A 22,767-nucleotide genomic window follows, 5' to 3' on the forward strand; every position below is an offset into this window, starting at 1 on the left:
GGGCCGCTGCTAATTGACAGACGGACGGACAGCACAGATTCAGCCGGTAGCGGCGGCCTCGGTTTATAAGCCATTATGAAATATATTTAATTTAGACTTAAATTTTCATACTGAAATCTTTACTAGTACTTGTCTCTTATAGGTAAGCGAAGCGTCCATATTACGCAACGGGTGCATCACATTCTATTCACACAAGTGCGTCCATTTCATCGGCATTGCCGGCGCCGTTTCTCCATACATTTTTATGACAATCCGTTTGTTGCTATGCTATACGTACGATACCGATAGGTGGACGCTTACCTTAAATCCTCTTAACCAAGTATAAATAGGTTACGAAAAGACAAAACGTTCGTAGGATACCGTTTTCGCGGTATAAGACGATGGTAAAACTCTATATTATTATGAAAAAATAATCAAATTATGAAACGATGGATACCAATAATGTAAGATACATTAGTAGTGAATATGAACGAGTGATGATGAATTCGAAGACAATGGTTAGAATGACTAGAATGTAGCATTTCTTCCACAGACCTGCATAATATAGTCGACTTACTTACGTACCTTTCCTTATTTGTACGAGTATTATGCACAGTAAGAACTTCAAATAAACCTCACCTAACTACTGGTATTGGAGTTTGCAGTTTAACAATGTTCGTGAGCAGTGTTGTCTTAGCTTAGTAAACATTTCCTTCTCACACACAGAACCAAGTCTTTTCTTTATCAATTCAGTGAGAAAACACGAGTTTTCTGTTCATATTTACTCGCGGTTTATGTAGGTTTCTCTAAATGGAAACTGTTCACTCCGGATATACTAGGAACTCCTTTCGATATTTGGATATTTTACTACTTTTCAACTTTTATAATACAGAAAAAGTGTTGAAAAAGACTATAGTAAGCCGAAAAGGGGTGACTCAGAAGGGCATTTCTAAACAACTTTTATTCGACGATTTTTGGTAATTGGAAAGAAATATAGGTACATATAGGCATAGACTAAAAGGTACATACAGGTTTCCCAATGCGGACCTCACAACAAGTGATGTTATAGCGTCGATAAATCACATCATGAAGTTGGGTAGGCGAAGTTTCACTCCATCGAATCCATACCAGCCACGAGTGACTGACGGTATAACTTGAAGTATCTTGAAAAGCGCACCAATGCTACTGAAATATTATACTGGGATTTTTCAAACGGATTTCTCGGTGCATTCGCTGGTTTTCTGTTTGTATAAAAACTTGCATCCTCAGTGTGTGGAGTAAACACTTTTAGTTTGATTTGTGGGTTTTGTATTTTATGCTGCATTTACTCGTGTAGTAATATTTACATGTTAACGCTTACGCCTGGCTTGAAGTGCATAGTTGCAACAATGTTTGCCTTTTCTGAAAGCATGATAATAATAAAAATGGTAAATTGTGCTACTTGTATCAATGGGCCATCGACAATGTACACTCAGCTTAATGTACGTATTTATATTTAAAGATCGCACATAATACCTACGTTAAATTACAATTTCTAAAATATGATCTATTGACTTCATTGCATGTGTCATAATCATTGTATCACCCGGTGCTGGACCTGGGCCTCTTCTACTAAGCCACAATATTCTGCCTTCGATTTTCGCCATCCATGTAGGTCTGTACATGATAATATTACACAAATTCAGTAAATCTCAAATCGGATGCCTCAAAACTGTAAACTATTGAATACAACTAAGCTAATCTAATTTGATCTGTTGTAATTAAATTTCACATGATACGTTTAGGCTCGCAATAATAATTAATTGTGGAATCGACAAGCTTACTCTTGAAATTCATTGAAAGTAGAAAAGAATAAGAAACAATATTTAATATTCTGAAAATTATCATTGAAAGAAAATAGCTAGCTCACATTTCGGGTTCCTGGCTCCCAAACTAGGATACTCTGTGCTATGGGTAGCCAGGCATCTTTGGTGTAATTATAGGCAAGTTAAGTAAGTAGGTAGGTACATTACACCAACACAAGTTATCTGAATTCATTCATACCTGACACAAACAACGATGAAACACATTACAACCTAAACTTGTCTAAGCTATCAAAACTTATATTCATCATATTGGATATCGTAGTAACCCTGCAGTATATGCTCCGGCGGTCGCAATAAGGCCCACTAACTAAAATCAATTATCCTTTGTTGTTCCACAACGCTGTCGGTTCACGGAGTTATCAAAGTTCTGCCTCGGAGGCTGATTATTAAAATTAATGGACCTTTGCCTATGACATACTTTAGAGGTAGTTGTGTAAGATCTGAAAATGCATCCACAATACTTTCAGGGAAAAACAGCTTTACCAATTTTCATGATATTCGGCACCCCTTATACCGAAACACTTTAGATTTTTACCTGAAAAGTTTTCAGGTGTGTATTTCGGGATAAAAAGGTGAAGGGAAGGAAATCTAACACCTCGTGGGCAACAGCATATTATGCTACATACTTCCTACTTATATTATAAATGCGAAAGTTTGACAGTATGTGTGTATGTTTGCTACTTCTTCACGTCAAAACGGCTTACCCGATTTTTATGAAATTTGGCATGCAGTAAGTTGGTACTCTGGATTAACACATAGGCATACTTTTTATTCTGAAATACCTTGTGGCGACATACCTGTAAACTTTTTCTGGCACAGCAAATCTCGCGAGCAACCGCTAGTTATCCATCATCACTTCATCACGACCCATCACGTCCCCACTGGTGGGGCACGGGTCTCCTTCCAATGGAGGAAGGGGTTATAGGTCTAGTCGACCACTAGCTATCCATACATAACACTAATTCCCTCTTTCTCTCTCTCTCACAGGTACAAACAGTGACCGTCTCCTACCTCCGGTGCATCCTCGAGCACGTTCGCTGCTACATCCTGGACCGCGACGTGGAGCTGGTGTACGGAGCCGTGAGGAAGGCCAGTGATATCCTGACACGGGATCCCATGCAGCTGGGCGCACAGGTGTGTTGATGTCTCTTTCTTACACGTAGGGGTTGGGTATGCTGTGTCTCTTTTTGAAAGGCCAGCGACATCCTCACACGGGATCCCATGCAGTTGGGCGCACAGGTGTGTTGATGGCTCTTTTTTTCACGTAGAGGTTGGATATGCTGTGTCTCTTTCTACATACGTGTACGTTTTAGTAGTTTCGTGCATTGTCGAAATATAATTTCATGTTAATCTACGGAGCCGTGAGGAAGGCCAACGACATCCTCACCAGGGATCTCATGCAGTTGGGCGCACAGGTGTGTTGATGTCTCTTTCCTTTACGTGAGGTTGGGTACGCTGTGTCTCTTTCTACATAAGTGTACGCTTTAGTAGTTTCGTGCATTGTCGAAATATAATTCCATGTTAATCTACGGAGCCGTGAGGAAGGCCAGCGACATCCTCATCAGGGATCCCATGCAGCTGGGCGCACAGGTGTGTTGATGTCTCTTTCTTTCACGTTAGGGTTGGGTATGCTGGGTCTCTTATTAGACGGACAATGATATCCTAAAGCAAGAAGTTATGCTGAAGCACAGGTGTCTAGAAAATCTTTCACATATGGTTGGAGTTCTATTCTATTATATTGTGTTGTTGTGGGTGGGGTCCTACCAACCAACAGTTTCTGAATTAACACATACTTTGAAAAGTCGCAGAAGCCTATAGTTAAGTAGGTGTTAAAAATGATTGTACGTAGACTGATCTTATCAAATAATTATGGCCATTTTTTGGCACCCCACTTAATAAGAGTCATGTCGATGGTATCATAAGATATCTTCCATAATTATCCGACGAGAGAATCTCGGATAATAATACCTACTTAATTAGAGAGCCATAATGCTCTGTAACAAAGTTAGCAGTACTTATCTCGGCGTAATTTGACAGCATTATAAACCCATTAGGGGGACTAATGAATCCTCTTATTTAAAACTTTTAAGCAAAACTTAGTTTGCAGAGTTTCAAATCCATTTAAGTTTGATTAATTATGGCGTGATTAAAGTTCCATATAATTAGATGTTGTTTTCTTTGCTTTGTTTGTCTTTTAATTAAATGAGTACAATACAACAAACACGAGATAAACCTGCGAAATACCTTATGTCATCATTTAGTATGGACGACTTGTACCTACCATCTTTTATGTAATGTTTCTCACTGTATAATATTTTGTCTATGCTTACATGGTGTGTAAATAAACAATTTTTTAATTTAATTTAATTTTTAATATTGAACAAAAACTTGATGTTTGGGGCTTTACCATCAAAATTTGCTAAACGTCTTATAAATATGACGAATTTTGTCCTAAACACCCGTTAAGCTGGTTTTTGGCAATACATCAGCTAAGATCTCCGGAAGCAAATGTGCAAAATCAATCGGCACGTCAATGTACACAGCTGCCTTAATTTTATTCTGGAATCAAGCAATTATAAAATACTTACAAACATTTATGAAATTCTTAAATTAATAAATAAATATGTGGGGACATCTTTCACACGGCCATTCGACCAAAAGCTAATGGGTGTCGGACAGCTGATATATTTACACTAACACATATATAGTTACATAGTAAAAGTAGTAAAGTATCTGTCTTTAAACAAATATCTGCATCAGCCGAGAATAGAACCCGTGACCTTTGGCATAGCAGTCAGGTCACTAACCACTACACCATTCGATCGTCAAACATCCTTTACAATTGATCCATTATGTTCAATTCTATTCGACTCACGTCTCCGTAAGTTTTATTTTAGTCCCGAGAGTGAATAAAATCGAATTCAGAATTCAAACGAATTCGATCCCAGGACTTCGATGCGTGGTTTTATCCACATCGAGAAAATATGTATATTTTAGGTTCCTATCGAGGACATATCTAAAAGAAAATTGGTTCAATCAGGTCATGTGGTCGACGGTAAATAGGTAATTTTCACTGAATTTGTTCTTCAGAATTTCTGACTACTTACTAGCAAGTTACTGGCAAGTAAGTATCTCAGGTAGGAAGCGTGTAGCTCAGAAATAGATGAACTAATTCAATCCATGGTGAAAATGTTTCTCAAATGAATACGCTTTTCAATAAAATTATGACCTTATTAGTTATCTTTCTTTTTTATCATTGCCATCGGTTGGAACTTTAGTTAGTAAGCTGCTTCACTGATTAATTTCTACCCTGCACTGTTAAAATTATTTACAATGAAGTACCTACCTACCTAATGAGTTGTACACGTCATGTACAATTAAACACAAGCTTAGTCAGCATAATAAAACCAGTGTTACAATAACATTCTTAATGGTCTGCTTAAAATATACGAGCGACATAACATTTAATTGGGGAGCAGATTTTCATCAGGTAATAAAACATTTAACAAAACTAATTAAACACGTTTCAGCCTCTCAATCTAAACAGGCGTCTTGAAACGATTTAGAGAAATTCGTGGGGGGATTAAGGAATTTAAGAGACGGGGAAATTTATAGCTCCTCGAAGTTACATATACAGGGTAGAGTTTTATCAGTAACGTTGCCGTTTTTTGACAATGTCAGAGTTATTCCTTTACTAAAATTTGCTTAATAATTTTGGATACATGGTCCTTGTATGAGGTCAACGCACTGATAACATCCCATAATTTTATTCTTAAATAATTGTAGCAATGAGGTATAGAAAACCGAATTAATATCATTTTGGAATCAGTCCGAACTTGGACTATTGGAGATACCAGGCTGCGTCAGACAAAAACATTATAATTTACTCGCCTCTTTTCAATAATATAAACTTTCGTTTCAAAGAACGTGCGTTTAAAAACCATTTTCTACTTCTGAATGTTTTTGCTTTTATCTAAAGCCATTGAGTGAAATGCTATCTCCGTCATGGTTTTATATTTCCCGGCAGTCCACAAGTCGTTGCGTCGACAACTCCATATCCTATATCCCGGCACTAAGTCCTTTATATAAAGGCGTATTGCCAATAGCATTGGCATTTGAGCTGCATTCGAATTGAAAAGCGTTGCAAGGTTGAATGAAATTGCGCCATAAACGTTATGTCTAAGGCATTAGCGCTGAAAATCTAAAATCCAATAGTATGAGGTCACGTAGCGAATGCCGATTCAAAGACAGTTTGCAATATAGTGCAGGGGAAAACATGTTCAATTTATAGAGATAAGTAGGAATCTATGTAATATCAATCAATTTTACATATCTAATAGTCTCAAACTCTGAGTAGCTGTGTAACTGGGTACACCTGTGACGCTAAAACAGTTTCTCGGTTTCAAACATTCGCACATAATTATCAGGGTTGGTTCAGTGCCGTCACAGGTCCAGTGCAGTTCAGTGACAGGAAAAATTATTGTTTCATATTATGGACGTATTCACACATAGGGCAGCATAAGTAGTAAGTAGGTAACAGATGTCGAAGCACTTTGTAGCCCGTATCGCTACGATGCCGCGTAGCACGTTTTGTTAACTTCTTTGCGTTTTTAGTCGCCTGGTATTTTTCAGCTAAGATGCACAATTACATTCCCTGACTTTAATTGATGTGTGCTGCCATCTTCGCGTTGAGGTCGGAAACTTTTCAGACCACCTACGTATTTTACTCAATTTCAACATATCATGTCAGTAACAGCACTGAAGCAACCCTGATATGTGCGAATATGCCTTAAACCATTCTCCCTATTCCAGATAATAGCGTGGCTGCGGCCGGCGGTGGCGCGGCGCGGGGTGCTGGCGACGCTCGTGACGTCAGCCATGGCGTGGTGCGACGGGTACGACAAGCCGCTGCTGGTGCCGCTCAACGGATGGTGAGATAGTGATTAAGATAACGAAAATATTTAACACACTGATAAATATAAAATAGACAGGAAATATGTAATACAAAACAAATCATAAATAACATAAAAAGTTGGGCTGCGTCAAATAGGCACCAAATCAGCATGTGCTGTATAAATAAGGCCAGAGCGCTGGTTTTCAGCAGGCCAATATAAGGTGACCTAAGTCCCGAACACGAGGTAAGTAAGTATAAATTCTTCACTGATGAAATTTATTAATTTCTTACCGAAGAATTTAATCATTAGGTATTAATTTATTTCTAAAGTGAAGAAATGTACATGAAAGGAAGCGTGAGGTATCGTCTGTTCGTTATAATTATACGTCCGGCGCACCCCAGACACATAAAAGAGTGTCGATCATGCATTAACATATTCATTACATACATTACATATTCATATTAATATTCATTTCGTCGCAGTCGTAGAACAATGACGGATCTGCAAAACAGCAACTTTACAGGAGAGCCAGTTAAAGTTTTTAAACAACGTTTTGTTCGATAAAATGAAAACGGCTGAAGCAATTCATTTGAAATTTGGTCACATTATTATACGAATGGACTTTTGCAATAAAGCCTGTATAATTAGTCTGTAATAAGTCTAGGTTTCCTGAAAAATCAGATAGGTCATTGTTCTATGTATCCTACTATGTCGCATTATATGATACGTCGTTTTTTTACGGACTTTTATTGCGTAACTAATGGCGTATTATACTTTTCGTCGTTGTTTTAGGGAATATATGGAAAAATTCAAAGACGGATCTTTAAATTACCTATTTAGGAGGGTGTTGATTGCGCTATATTATTTTTTGTTTAGGTTCTAATTTTTTTTACAAAATACATTTATTTTATAAAATGTTTTTTGAAGACCCCATTGTGTCCAAGCATCAGTCAATAATCATCCAATGCTAAACATAGGCCTCTCCCAAGGGGCTCCACAACACTCAGTCCTCGGGCTTCCTCATACAGCCACTACTGGCTACCAGCCTACGGTTGTCCTTATTTGTGACTCGAGAATTCGTCGACCCCAACGTTTATCGGTTCTTCGGCAGATATAGCCAGCCCACTGCCACTTCAGCTTGCACATTTTGACAGCTATGTCGGTAACCTTAGTCCTCTGACGGATACCCTCATTTCTGATACGATCCATCAGAGAAACCCCATGCAGTGCACGCTGAGTGACTTTAAATCGGTGGACCAGTACTACCGTCAGTGCCCACCTATCTGCCCCATACGTCATCACTAGCAAGATGCACTGGTTGAAGAAGACTTTTGTCTTCAGGCTATAATGATAAAAGTCTTCTTCTCTGATCAGGGATGGCCGAGGAGAATATGTGACGGAGTTTCCCAACTCAATTGTGACATTTGTGACCCTTTGCTGGGCAAAGGTCTCTTCCTGGGTCTTCCAGCTATTCCTGTTCATGGCCTCCTCATTCCAGTTCCTACTAAACACGTCTAGGTCATCCGGTTATCTTCTTCTGGGTCTGCCCCTGTGCCGGCGGCCGTTATCGGCTACCCATTTGGTAGCATTTTTACCCTACCTATCCGGCTGCATACGACAGACGTGCGCCGCCCAGTCTCACTGGGCGGCGGGCTTCAGTTTGGCAGTCTTAGCACCCACGACGAAGGACGCTATCTCGTCCAAATAAATTACTCATTGACATATTGTATTTCCTGCCTTTCTACCTCAACCCTACGTTTCGTGCTGTTGGTCATGTCTGTTGTCTTCGAACGGTTCACCTTTAGTCCAACTTCAAGGCTTGCCGTGGATAGCTCTCGCAACATTTGTTGGAGCTCGGGCGTTGAGTGGGAGAATAGGGCAATATCGTTCGCTAAACCGAGGTTTGACTATTTTTTACTTCCAAAATTTGATGTCCTTGTCCTCCCAGGACTGTGTCAACTTCTTGAAGATCTCTTTGAGGAAAATTGTAAATCGTGTACAGCGAGGGTCGACTTGTATGACACCCTTTTCAATCGGAAACGTTGGACCAGTACCAGGTTTTTCCAATTTCACGTTGGCTGAGCTGTTTATGTAGATAGTACCAACGAGTTCGATGTAGGTTGGATGAATTTTGTGGTGTTAAGGGCGGAAAGTATTGCTTGATGGTAGATACTGTCGAAACCTTTTGTATAGTCAATAAATACATGGTAAAGTGGTGTGTTAAGCGCTATGAACTTTTCAATCTGATTGAACGTGTATAGAGGGTTCTTGGTTGAATAACTAGGTCGGAAACCGGCTTGTTCTGGTGGTTGATATTAGTTCAGCAGAGAATGGATGCGATTGTGAATTATTTATACATGTGTGATGTCAAGCTAACGGGTCTATAGTTTCCGAGGTCGGATTTCTCACCCTTTTTATGGAGAAGTAAGTATAATGTGAGAATTACAGAATTTACGGGGAATTTTTCCTGAAATTAATACGTGAATAAAGTGGGCTCACCTATTTTTAAGAGGAAAAGCCCTTAGTATCAATCGAGTGCTGGTGGTTGTGGAACGGCTGGGGAGGGTTATCGTCCCCAAGCAGTTCGGGATGATCCTTGCATGGCTGCAGATGGGATGATACCAGTTTCCTTAATTATTTACTGCCCGCAAACAGTAAATTCACTGCTGTCCGATCACGTTGACTTCCCCGCGATGCCATTCACCCCTAGAACTAGAGAATTTACTGATTGTGGTCAGTCAATGAAGGAAATTGCTGTCATCTTGTCCGTGGCCGTGTGGGGATCCTCTCGGGCTGCTTCGCGATGGTCATTGTCCTCAGCTGTTTGACAGTCGCCAGTGTTCGGTTGATGCTGGGACTTTCCCTTTGCAGTTGATGTAACGGTAGTTGTTAATACAGAAATTTAATGTTTGACGTGGATTCTGCGGCTGACTTGATTTGTATGTTTGGTAACTCATGCAAATGGCTGGAAAAACATAATTTCAAACCTACCCGCATAGTACTGTGCTCCCATCGTCACCTGCCTCTGGCAGTAGAGTTAATGAACAAAAAAAGTACATTATTTTACATTGTTTTTTAGCACATAGTTTTAAAAACATAATAAATTAGCAAAATATACTGAAAAATCATAAATTTATTTATTTTCCATTGAAAATACGTAATATTATGAAAGAACAACGACGTATCCTAAAATAATTCCAAAGAATAACGACGGTTATCTACACACGTCTACCACTTATCCATAGAACAATGACGGTATATACAAAACACCGATAGTTAGGACAAAGAACATAGTCGCATTTGAAATACCGTCACTAAATTTAACAAACAAACAATATTGTTTTTTTAATACACCGTACCTAATTATAACTAACTTCTCAATGATTTTAGCGAAAACTAGGGCTTTTATTTTTTTAAAACAGCGTTCCAAGTACAACGACGGATTTAAGAGACCGTCTTCGTTCTATGGGAGAAGTATTAAAAAAATATTTACTTGGAAAACAGAACTTTTTAAATAATAATTATACCAAAAAACATTTTAAGTACTCATTACGTGTTCCATGTGCTCCTACAGAGAACACTGACAGAACAAACAAACCGTCGCGCGGGAGCGGGTCGCGGGGGGTGAGGGTCACCGCGGAACATCGACGGGACGTCACAAGCGCCCATGTTCTACGCGAAAAAATCAAAACCGTCAGTGTTCGACTCTGTATTTCGCTTATTATAAAAGATTTTTAAAAAAACTTTTTTTGTATAGGTAAATAATGAAATTTTAATGAAGAATCTGCAATAATCCGAAAATCGAAAAAAATCAGATCCGTCACTGTTCTACGACTGCGACGATTTATTATTGCAACTATGTTTGCATTACACTGTTCTTAAATCTATGTACATACATACGTCTAGTTAACAATAAGATGAAACATTCGTCTTTTTGGTCAGACGTAAAAAAACAAATTCTAGTGTCGCGTACGCTGTACAATGTTTTCGAGTGTCTTCAGCCCCACACATAATATGTCTTGCGTTGAAGTATCTCTCAGCAAAACATCAAGAGTCGGGAGAGATCTCAACAATGCCGACAACATATTTTACACAAGTGTTTGTGCTCTTCAGAAACTTAGGCTTTTATGTATGAACGGACTCACTTTTTCACGTGAAGTTTTTGCCTAGTGTGGAAGGTTTTCCGTGGGATTTAAAGGTACAAGGGTGTACCCAATTTACGCTTAGATAACACAAAATGTATGGTATATTCAGAAACGTCCTCATTATCCTAACTAAATTACTCACCTATATTTCATCAAATACGATTCCAACACTAAATTCAAATTGCTACATTACGATTCACGACACAAATCGTCGCAGTCGTAGAACAATGACGGATCTGCAAAACAGCAACTTTACAGGAGAGCCAGTTAAAGTTTTTAAACAACGTTTTGTTCGATAAAATGAAAACGGCTGAAGCAATTCATTTGAAATTTGGTCACATTATTAAATAAATGGACTTTTGCAATATAGCCTGTATAATTAGTCTGTAATAAGTCTAGGTTTCCTGAAAAATCAGATAGGTCATTGTTCTATGTATCCTACTATGTCGCATTATATGATACGTCGTTTTTTTACGGACTTTTATTGCGTATCTAATGGCGTATTATACTTTTCGTCGTTGTTTTAGGGAATATATGGAAAAATTCAAAGACGGATCTTTAAATAACCTATTTAGGAGGGTGCTGATTGCGCTATATTATTTTTTGTTTAGGTCCTAATTTTTTTTACAAAATACAATTATTTTATAAAATGTTTTTTGAAGACCCCATTGTGTCCAAGCATCAGTCAATAATCATCCAATGATAAACATAGGCCTCTCTCAAGGAGCTCCACAACACTCGGTCCTCGGGCTTCCTCATCCAGCCACTACTGGCTACCAGCCTACGGTTGTCCTTATTTATGACTCGAGAATTCGTCGACCCCAACGGTTATCGGTTCTTCGGCAGATATAGCCAGCCCACTGCCACTTCAGCTTGCACATTTTGACAGCTATGTCGGTAACCTTAGTCCTCTGACGGATACCCTCATTTCTGATATGATCCATCAGAGAAACCCCAAGCATAGCACGCTGAGCGACTTTAAATCGGTGGACCAGTACTACCGTCAGTGCCGACCTATCTGACCCATACGTCATCACTAGCAAGATGCACTGGTTGAAGAAGACTTTGGTCTTCAGGCTCTAATGATAAAAGTCTTCTTCTCTGATCAGGGATGGCCGAGGAGAATATGTGACGGAGTTTCCCAACTCAATTGTGACATTTGTGACCCTTTGCTGGGCAAAGGTCTCTTCCTGGGTCTGGGTCCAACTATCTCTGTTCATGGCCCCCTCATTCCAGTTCCTACTAAACACGTCTAGGTCATCCCGTTATCTTCTTCTGGGTCTGCCCCTGTGCCGGCGGCCGTTATCGGCTACCCATTTGGTAGCATTTTTACCCTAGCTATCCGGCTGCATACGACAGACGTGCGCCGCCCAGTCTTACTTCAGTTTAGCGGTCTTAGCACCCACGAAGGACGCTATCTCGCCCAAATAAATTACTCATTGACATATTGTATTTCCTGCCTATCTACATCCACCCTACGTTTCGTGCTGTTGCTCATGTCTGTTGTCTTCGAACGGTTCACCTTTAGTCCAACTTCAAGGCTTGCCGTGGATAGCTCTCGCAACATTTGTTGGAGCTCGGGCGTTGAGTGGGAGAATAGGGCAATATCGTCCGCAAAACCGAGGTTTGACTATTTTTTACTTCCGAAATTGATGTCCTTGTCCTCCCAGGACTGTGTCAACTTCTTGAAGACCTCTTTGAGGAAAATTTTAAAGCGTCTACAGCGAAGGTCGCCTTGTATGACACCCTTTTCAATCGGAAACGTTGGACCAGTACCAGGTTTTTCCAATTTCACGTTGGCTGAGCTGTTTATGTAGATAGTACCAACGAGTTCGATGTAGGTTGGATGAATTTTGTGGTGTTAAGGGCGGAAAGTATTGCTTGATGGTAGATACTGTCGAAACCTTTTGTATAGTCAATAAATACATGGTAAAATGGTGTGTTAAGCTCTATGAACATTTCAATAATCTGATTGAGCGTGTATAGAGGGTTCGAGGTAGAATAACTAGGTCGGAAACCGGCTTGTTCTGGTGGTTGATGTTAGTTCAGCAGAGAACGGATGCGATTGTGAATTATTTATACATGTGTGATGTCAAGCTAACGGGTCTATAGTTTCCGAGGTCGGATTTCTCACCCTTTTTATGGAGAAGTAAGTATAATGTGAGACTTACAGAATTTACGGGGAATTTTTCCTGAAATTAATACGTGAATAAAGTGGGCTCACCTATTTTTAAGAGGAAAAGCCCCAGTATCAATCGAATGCTGGTGATTGTGAAACAGCTGAGGAAAATTATCATCCCCAAGCAGTTCAAGATGATCCTTACATAGCTACGGATAAGATGATACCAATTTCCTTAATTATTTACTGCCCGCAAACAGTAAATTCACTGCTGTCCGATCACGTTGACTCCCCCGCGATGCCATTCACCCCTAGAACTAGAGAATTTACTGATTGTGGTCAGTCAATGAAGGAAATTGCTGTCATCTTATCCGTAGCCATGTAAGGATCCTCTCAAACTGCTTCGCGATGGTCATTATCCTCAGCTGTTTGACAATCACCAGCATTCGGTTGATGCTAGGACTTTTCCTTTGCAGTTGATGTAACGGTAGAAATTTAATGTTTGATGTGAATTCTGCGGCTGATTTGGTTTGTATGTTTGGTAACTCTTGCAAATGGCTGGAAAAACATAATTCCAAACCTACCCGCATGGTACCGTGCTCCCATCGTCACCTGCCTCTGGCAGTAGAGTTGATGAACAAAAAAAATACTTAAGTATACATAATTTTACATTGTTTTTTAGTACATAGTTTTAAAAACATAATAAATTAGCAAAAATATACTGAAAAATCATAAATTTATTTATTTTCCATTGAAAATACGTAATATTATGAAAGAACAACGACGTATCCTAAAATAATTCCAAAGAATAACGACGGTTATCTACACACGTCTACCACTTATCCATAGAACAATGACGGTATGTACAAAACACCAATAGTTAGGACAAAGAACATAGTCGCATTTGAAATACCGTCGCTAAATTTAACAAACAAACAATATTGTTTTTTTAATACACCGTACCTAATTATAACTAACTTCTCAATGATTTTAGCGAAAACTAGCGTTAACGACGGATTTAAGAGACCGTCTTTGTTCTATGGGAGGAGTATTAAAAAAATATTTACTTGGAAAACAGAACTTTTTAAATAATAATTATAGCAAAAAACATTTTAAGTACTCATTACGTGTTCCATGTGCTCCTACAGAGAACACTGACAGAACAAACAAACCGTCGCGCGGGAGCGGGTCGCGGGGGGTGAGGGTCACCGCGGAACATCGACGGGACGGCACAAGCGTCCATGTTCTACGCGAAAAAATCAAAACCGTCAGTGTTCGACTCTGTATTTCGCTTATTATAAAAGATTTAAGAAAACACTTTTGTTGTATAGGTAAATAATGAAATTTTAAAGAAGAATCTGCAATAATCCGAAAATCGAAAAAAATCAGATCCGTCACTGTTCTACGACTGCGACGAAATGCAATTTGAATATGTAAAGCTCATTATGTACGTAATAATATGGCATCATCACATTCCGCCACCCTGTAGGTATGCATGTATATTGTATAAGGGATTACTCATGGGATACTCAGTGAAAATCATATTGCAGAAGTACGGGACTCGTAAATGTTAATATGATTTTTAACATTAAGGTCCTGTTTCACAATGTCTGGTTAGTGGCTACCTGTAAGATAAAATACATGCTGTCATTCTCTGTAATTATTTTTTTGACAGTGACAGCATGTATTTTATCTCACAGGTAGCCACTAACCAGACATTGTGAAACAGGGCCTAAATAGATTAAATCACTTTTTATACCTACCTAAAGTGATTGCACACACACACACACACGATGAAACATAACTGGACCTACAATTTTATAACAATCAAGTTAACTACTTATACAAATACATAGATCATCAGACAGTGCGAGAATATAGAGTGACCCCCTGGTCCTTACTGTTAGACCGGGGCACATCTGCAATAAACTTCGGTTCGCCTAATGAAGAGGAAAAAACGTTTCCCTCACATGTGAGAGCTGCCATTTCTTTTTGTATGTTTGAATAGAAGTTACCCTACGTGAGGACGGCAAGAGCCCTCGTTTCAAAGTTATACAGGGTGTTGTTGTACCTACAGGGTGATTGATTGTCTAACTTTGAATTACTTGAGATGTGGATCAGATTGTTTGAGGGCAGCCATTATGATTTGGTATATTTGTTCATAATACAAAACGAAAATCGGTTCAGCCCACACAGATACACACTCACATAAAGACATTATTACAACTTTACTATAGTATCACTCTCTAATTTATAAATACATTATACATTTTCAGTTTAAACTTAAAGTGTGGTTGAGCCCAGACTAATCTAAATTACTTACACAAAATTTGACTTGAAAGTAATGTATTGAATGTCAGAAGGTATGCACAATTGCACATTGCACAACTCATATCAATAAAATTAATAGAGCAACGCAGACTAGGGTGTACTATAAAATTCAAAATAAATTTTATGTTACCTATGTTTTTTAACTTTATTTGAAAAGTTTATGACAATTTACTCGGTGCTAAAGTGGGTACATAAAATATGCCGTGAAATGGAAAAATACCTGTGCAACTAACTGCCTGTGTTTATAAGTTTAACATTTGAATGTATAGGGGTCCCACTAGACCTACACAAGCACATGTGTTGTTATATGTTCACAATGTATAAATTTTTGGGTGTCTGCATGTCGCTTTATATTGTGGGAGAGCTAAGTTCAATTCTGAGCGTTTTATCCGTCCAAAACTATAGATTTCTTACTATTTCTTATACACCTGGTTAGAAAAAAAAATAACAAGTATAATAATAATAATATATTTGTCTCAGTGTAGATGCAGCCTTAATGCACTTAACATTTTTCACCACCTAGCTACGTGTGGAGCGTTTTTGAATGTATTAAAAAGTTGGAGCGCTGCAAATATGTTGTGAAACGAGGCTTTGTGGGGGCTATAAACTTCACCTGTAACGCCTGGCTTCCATAGAGCTGAAAATACTAAATCGCGCTAACTATACGGTGTATGTTTAAGGGCGACTTTGACCGAAATAGCTTGTTATACATAGTCTGAATAAGCTTCAAGTAAGCTAAGTAAGCCTAACATTTCCCCACGTATTTGCAAATAGAAAAGTTTTTGAGAATGACTAAGTATCTGAGTCATTCCTTGTCAAGCTACTATATACACTTTCGCAACAGCCTGTATATTCTTAACGACAAAAACCCTTTATAATGTACCGGAGGTTCCGTGAAGCGTCAGGGACAGCGAAGACAGCAAAATAATTTAATCATGGATAGTACAATATCTAAAATCAAATTGGTATCTTTCAACTGCAAATACATCAAAAGGGCTCTTCCACATATCCGAGAACTGTGTGGGAGATTTGATGTCATAGCATTGCAAGAGACGTGGCTTCTGCCTCACGAGCTCAATTTTATGAATGAAATTGACGATGATTTCAACAGTACAGCCAAATCATCGGTGGACACGTCAGCGGGAGTCCTTCGAGGAAGACCTTACGGCGGCGTGGCCCTCATGTGGCGCAAGTCTACGTTTCCCGATGTATCGGTGATAGAATGCTCCAGTGATAGAGTGGCGGCGATTAAAATATGTGTTGATGGACGTTCGTTCATAGTGTTTTCTGTGTACATGCCTACCAACTGTGTTGATAATCTTCAGGACTTCTCGGACGTTCTGGGGAAAATAAGTGCAGTAATACAGGACAATGATGTCGCCTCGGCGTTTATGCTCGGTGACTATAACGCCCACCCCGGCACATGTTTTGGTGATGAACTGTCGAGCTACTGCAGCGAGCAGACGTGGGAGTGCGCGGACATGAACCTGCTGGGCGCCGCCTCGGACACCTACACCTTCATCAGTGAGGCGAACGGCTCCCGGCGCTGGCTGGACCACTGCCTAACCACGCAGGCTGCCTGGACCACCGTCACCACCGCGTATGTCATGTATGACGTAACATGGTCAGACCATTTCCCTATATGTATTGAATGTGATATGTTTTGTGTTCCATCTGTGATAAAATTTAGTAATAAAATGAATTATAATATTGTATGGGGTGCTAGAGACTCTAGTCAGACTGATGTATTTTATAATTACTGTAAAAATAATTTTAAACTTATGAATTCTAATGTTAATGAATGTATTGAATGTATAAACGGACCCTGTATGCATGATATAAAATGTATAGACAAATTTTATGCAGATATTGTGAGCATATTACAAAATGCAGCTATTGCTAGCGTGAGGCCGCGGTCCGCTGTACAGAGCGCTAATAAGAAGAATATTATAGGGTGGAATTATCACGTAAGGGAGTCCCATTCAGTAGCTAGATTGCATTTCCAGTGCTGGGTGGCGGCTGGCCGGCCGGTGGCAGGACCACTCTATGATGGCATGCGCGATAGTCGCCGGGAGTTCAAAAGTAAGCTACAATGGTGCCAGAAAAATGAGGATCAGATAAAAATGAATATTTTAGCTTTGCATCGTAAAGATAAAAACTTTTCAAAGTTTTGGAAAGCCACAAAAAAGCTGGAATATAAACAAAGTCTGCCAGTGTCCGTGGGAGGTCATCAAAACCCTACGGACATTGCTAATCTTTTTGCTCGCAGTTTCAAGGTCACCCCTCTGCTACCTTCAGGCCCCCCTGTGGCCTCGGCCAGCAGACGTCGTGTCCCGGCCGATCAAGTGTTGCAGTTCAGCGTGCACGACGTGGCTCGTGCGGTGCGGCGCATGAAGCGGGGCAAGTCGCCGGGGCACGACGGGCTGAGCATTGAACATCTCATGTGTGCTGGTGATGCCCTCTTTCCCAGTCTATGTCAACTCTTTAATAAGTGTCTCAAATGTGGCTATCTTCCAGCACAGCTTATGAAGACTGTGGTCATCCCAGTACCAAAGAATAGGACGGGTGACCTTGGATCCTCGAGCAACTACCGGCCAATTTCACTGGGGACGGTGATAGGTAAGGTCCTGGAGCGGCTTCTGCAGCCTGCACTGGTGGGTAAGTTGCAGATTGATGATGCACAGTTTGGTTTCCGTCCCGGACTCTCAACGGACTCCGCAGTAATGAGCCTCAAGCACACGGTCAACTATTATGTCCAGAGAGATACGTCGGTCTACGCCTGCTTCCTAGATCTCAGCAAGGCCTTTGATTTAGTAAATTACGACTCTCTGTGGCGTAAGTTGATGGACTCGGGTGTTTCGGCTTGTATTGTGGATCTGTTGAGATACTGGTACGGCAACCAAACAAATGCTGTGAGATGGGGCGACTCGACCTCTAGCGAATATAGGCTAGACTGCGGGGTGCGCCAGGGGGGTCTCACCTCTCCGGACCTTTTCAATGCCTATATAAATGACCTCATCGGGGAGCTGAGGGGCACCGGTGTCGGCTGTCATGTGAGGGGAGTTTGTGTAAACAACCTAAGCTATGCGGACGACATGGTGCTACTCAGTCCCTCGATCAATGGCTTACGTAAACTGCTTTCGGTCTGTGAGAATTATGCTAATTCTCATGGACTGAAATACAACGTCAAAAAAACGGAGTTCATGGTTTTCAAGGCAGGAAAGGGTCCGGAGAGGGTTCCAGGGATCTCTCTTGATGGATCACCGGTGCAGCAGGTGCGGAAGTTTAGGTACCTGGGCCATCTCTTGACTGAGGACCTCACCGACGACCAGGACATCGAGCGCGAGCGGCGGGCGCTCTCGGTGAGGTGTAACATGCTCGCTAGACGGTTCCACAGGTGCAATAAAGATGTAAAAATCACACTCTTTAGGGCTTACTGCCAAAATATGTACACCTGTCACCTGTGGACCAAATTTACACGCAAATCAATGAGTGCCATGAGGGTGCAGTATAATGACGCATACCGCATCCTCATGCGCCAGCCGCGGTATTGCAGTGCGTCGAGCATGTTCGCCGAGGCGAGGGTGCCCGACTTCTTCGCCATCATGAGGTCCCGGATCGCCTCGTTCTGGCACAGACTGCGCAGCGCTGGGAATGCAATCTTAATGAACGTTGCTAATGACTACAGGTGCCCAATCTTAAAACATTGGCTCTCTGTACAGCTGACCGCAAATCGCAAATGACCCTACCTACTTCTCAAGTTTTATTTAGGTAGAAAGCTTTTTATTTTTATATTTTATAGTGTATTTTTAATTTTATAATTTGACCATTTTATTGTATTTTATTTTATTTGTGAATTTAATGTATTTTTAATTTTAACTATGGGTATACACCTGCAATAAAGAATTATTATTATTATTATTATTATTATTATTATAATAACAAATAACAAACTTCTGTACCTGTCTCAAACAGTATTAATTAATTCTTAGACAGTAAATGTACCGTAATTTTCGTTTCGTTCCGCCCAACCTGCTAAGTAAAGGCAATTCAAACAAACGATCCTAAAGCTAACTGTTTCAACAGAGAACGCAGCCTGATTGTCTTGACAGACGGCCAGTAATCAATATTCTGGCGGCTTACCACCTGTTGAAATATACGCACAGGTAGGTATACAGCTACAGGGTGGCTGTAGGTGAAACCAAATGGAGTGGAGTACCTTAAATTAATGCTGTTGATAGTATTAGCTAAGCTGACATAAGTTTTTTTAATAACTACAATACAATCTGCAATGGTGAAAGATTTAACATAGTATAAAATAAGAGAAAGTTAATTAAAGAACATGTGTGCCCTACTGAATCTAGAGAAAAAACTGGATTGTTTACTGTGCCCATGGAAAATGAGGTCAATCATGAATAGTTTTTTAACAATGTAACTGTAATTTTATTAAAAACTAAATGAAATATTTATTCAGTAAAAAATATTAGGTAACCTGAATGAATTATTTTAAAACTAAACACTTCCCTTCCATGTGGCGTCACTAGGACACCCTGTACATAGTCACAGCCACTAACGTGAGGTTTGGCACTCTCCCATTATAGTACCTACTAGGCACGTATGTACCATGTGTTGCTAATGGTCGTAGTTCATAGTCAGTGCCAGGAAGGAAAATGTAGCTGTGGTTATTTTGATCATTTATTTTCACGTTATGTTCAGAAGTAACCCAACCGCTGTACGCTGCGGCGCGACGTTTTGTAATGAGCCTAAGCCCTAGTTTCACCATAGTCTGTTAGATCATTAATACCCCTGCTAGATTGCTAAGTGCCATCTAAAATAAAATTGCAATATAGAATTCTTGACAGATATGTCAAAATTCAACAACTAATCCCTTGTTATAATGTAGCAGTGATGTTGATTCTGAAGGCAGAAATTCTAATTTTAACGCTGTCAAACTAAAAAAATTGCTAGCATAAAATGACATTTACGGAAACAATCATAGAGTCGAATTTTAAACAAAAAAATTAAGGTTTTGACATCGCTAAATTTAAAATTTCTGCCTTCAGAATCGATATCAGTGTATGGTGAAACTAGGCAAGTTGGTTGCGACAAATATGTTTGTGAGAGCATACACCTTGTAGTTAGATGCAAGTGTATGCATTGTACATAATGTTGCAAAAGTGGATGAGTAGAAATATTTGAAAATAAATTGTATTCTTGTAAGTCAAAAAGGGGTTGCCTGCCTTCTCATTCTGAACAATTTTCTGCGACTTAAGGATAAACATGCTCATTTTTCCGTCATATTTTAGTAGACACACTAGCAATTAACTTATTGCTGTTCATGAACCTACGAAGCCACAGAAAACACGAATTCATAATTACATATTCATCCTAACTAATATAATAAATGTGAAAGTAACTATCTCTGTCTGTCTGATACTCTTTCACGCTAAAACTACTGAACGGATTTTAATGAAATTTGGTATACAGATGGTCTAGACCCTGAGAAAAAACATAGGCTACTTTTTATCACGGAATTACTACGGAAAATCTTTTTAAGGCGAAGTGAAGCTTGCCGGAACATCTTGTAACTTATAACACCTCTTTTTTGTTATGTCATGGCCTAAAAAGGGCAAACGTCCCGTCTCTCGGGTGCCATCGCGCATCAATAAACAATAACATCCGATATCAATCAATTTAACTCAATCACTCGACAAACAACTCACGTAACATCGAATATGCTTTCAAAATGGAGCGGCTTTCAGAGTATTTCATGTGTTGTGTGTACTGTACAGTGTACAGTACAGGGTGACATTTTAACAGTGCTCGACAAGACAAGGATTATAGTTGTAACTAGTATTATGCAAAATTTTTTGTATTTTGTCACATGATAATATACATATTATTTTGTTATTCGAGACCAACGAAGTGATCCCTGGATCTCGTAAATGACAAAAAATATGTATTGACATTCACGGATGAGCCTTCGATGTTTTCTTACAGAAAACCTAGCTTGTCGTTTAATACATTAACCTGGATTGTTTACTGATAAATTGTCACTCTACATTCAATATTTACGGTCTGTTGCTGCCGTAATTATTGTTATTGGTTCACTAATATGATGATTGATGAGCTGAGATGACCTCACGTATAACCTACTCCACATTGAGTTCAGCTAAATGATATTGTGATCTTTGTTTTAATTTATAATATTTCTGTATTAAGTTTTGATAATCGTATGATATTAAATAACGGGTCTTACAAAAATACGTTTTGCGTTGCTACGCCTTCGTAGCACGGTCGTAGCACTGTCGTAGCAAAGTGCTACGACTTTCCATCATTAAATTTACGAGCAACGACATCTGTGTACCACATTGCAAACCACATTTGGCATATTACTCATACAAGCATTTGATTGTGTGGATCATGCCACTCTACTTATGAAACTTAAATATTATGGGCTAACTGGCAAAGCTCTTACATTATTGGAATCATACTTGAGCAACAGAACTCAACTAGTTGACATAAATGGAGTGCGTTCGGCTGGCTGTCCTGTCAGTATGGGTGTTCCCCAAGGCTCGATTTTAGGACCATTCTTGTTTCTTGTATATGTTAACGATTTACCGTTTTTGGTAGATAAATTATGTGAGATAGTACTGTTTGCTGATGATACTTCACTTATATTTAAGTTGAAGCGACAAGAAGTCAATTTTGACAATGCAAACTGTACTCTTTCCATAGTTGCTAATTGGTTCACTGTAAATAATTTAGCTCTTAACTCCAAGAAAACAAAATGTATTAAATTCACTTTGCCTAATGTAAGACAAGTAGAGACATATTTGACATTGAATAACGATAAACTAGAGTTAGTAAATGAAACGGTATTCCTGGGTATTACAATTGACTCAAAGTTGCAATGGGGACCCCATATTGAGAGGATAGCCGGTAGATTGAGTTCTGCAGCTTATGCGGTTAGAACCATTAGACAGTTAACAGATGTAGATACAGCCAGGCTTGTGTATTTTAGTTATTTTCATAGTGTTATGTCTTACGGAATTCTATTGTGGGGACGAGCGGCTGACATTAATCAAATCTTTGTTCTGCAAAAACGAGCAATTCGAGCCATATATGTATTAGGGTCTAGAATTTCATTAAGAGATACGTTTAAGGAAATAGGTATACTAACTGTTCCATGCCAATATATCTATGAAAATATTATGTATGTTCGTAAAAACTTAAATTCATTTAGTAAAGTAGGAGCCACTCACGGTATTGAGACCAGAAACAAAAATAAGTTGCTTTTCCCCACACTCAGACTTTCGAAAACAAACACATCATTCATGGGGAACTGTATACGTTTTTATAATAAATTATCAAATGAAGCAATAAACCTTACTGAGCAAAAATTTAAGAATTATGTTAAAGCTACATTATGT

At 39.3% G+C, this 22,767-nt stretch overlaps 1 protein-coding gene across 1 annotated transcript in view; it reads left to right on the top strand.

Moving 5' to 3' along the window:
- The window catches only part of LOC105381728 (protein qui-1), a 123,127-nt gene that overhangs the window by 76,987 nt on the left and 23,373 nt on the right, over nucleotides 1-22,767 (top strand). Inside the window, exons 13-14 of the mRNA XM_048628841.1 lie at nucleotides 2,832-2,978; nucleotides 6,657-6,775. Of these exons, the coding sequence (XP_048484798.1) occupies nucleotides 2,832-2,978; nucleotides 6,657-6,775 (266 nt within the window). The remainder of the gene's footprint in view (nucleotides 1-2,831; nucleotides 2,979-6,656; nucleotides 6,776-22,767) is intronic.

Source organism: Plutella xylostella, chromosome 22 (genome assembly GCF_932276165.1).
Source record: "Plutella xylostella chromosome 22, ilPluXylo3.1, whole genome shotgun sequence".
NCBI lineage: Eukaryota > Metazoa > Arthropoda > Insecta > Lepidoptera > Plutellidae > Plutella > Plutella xylostella.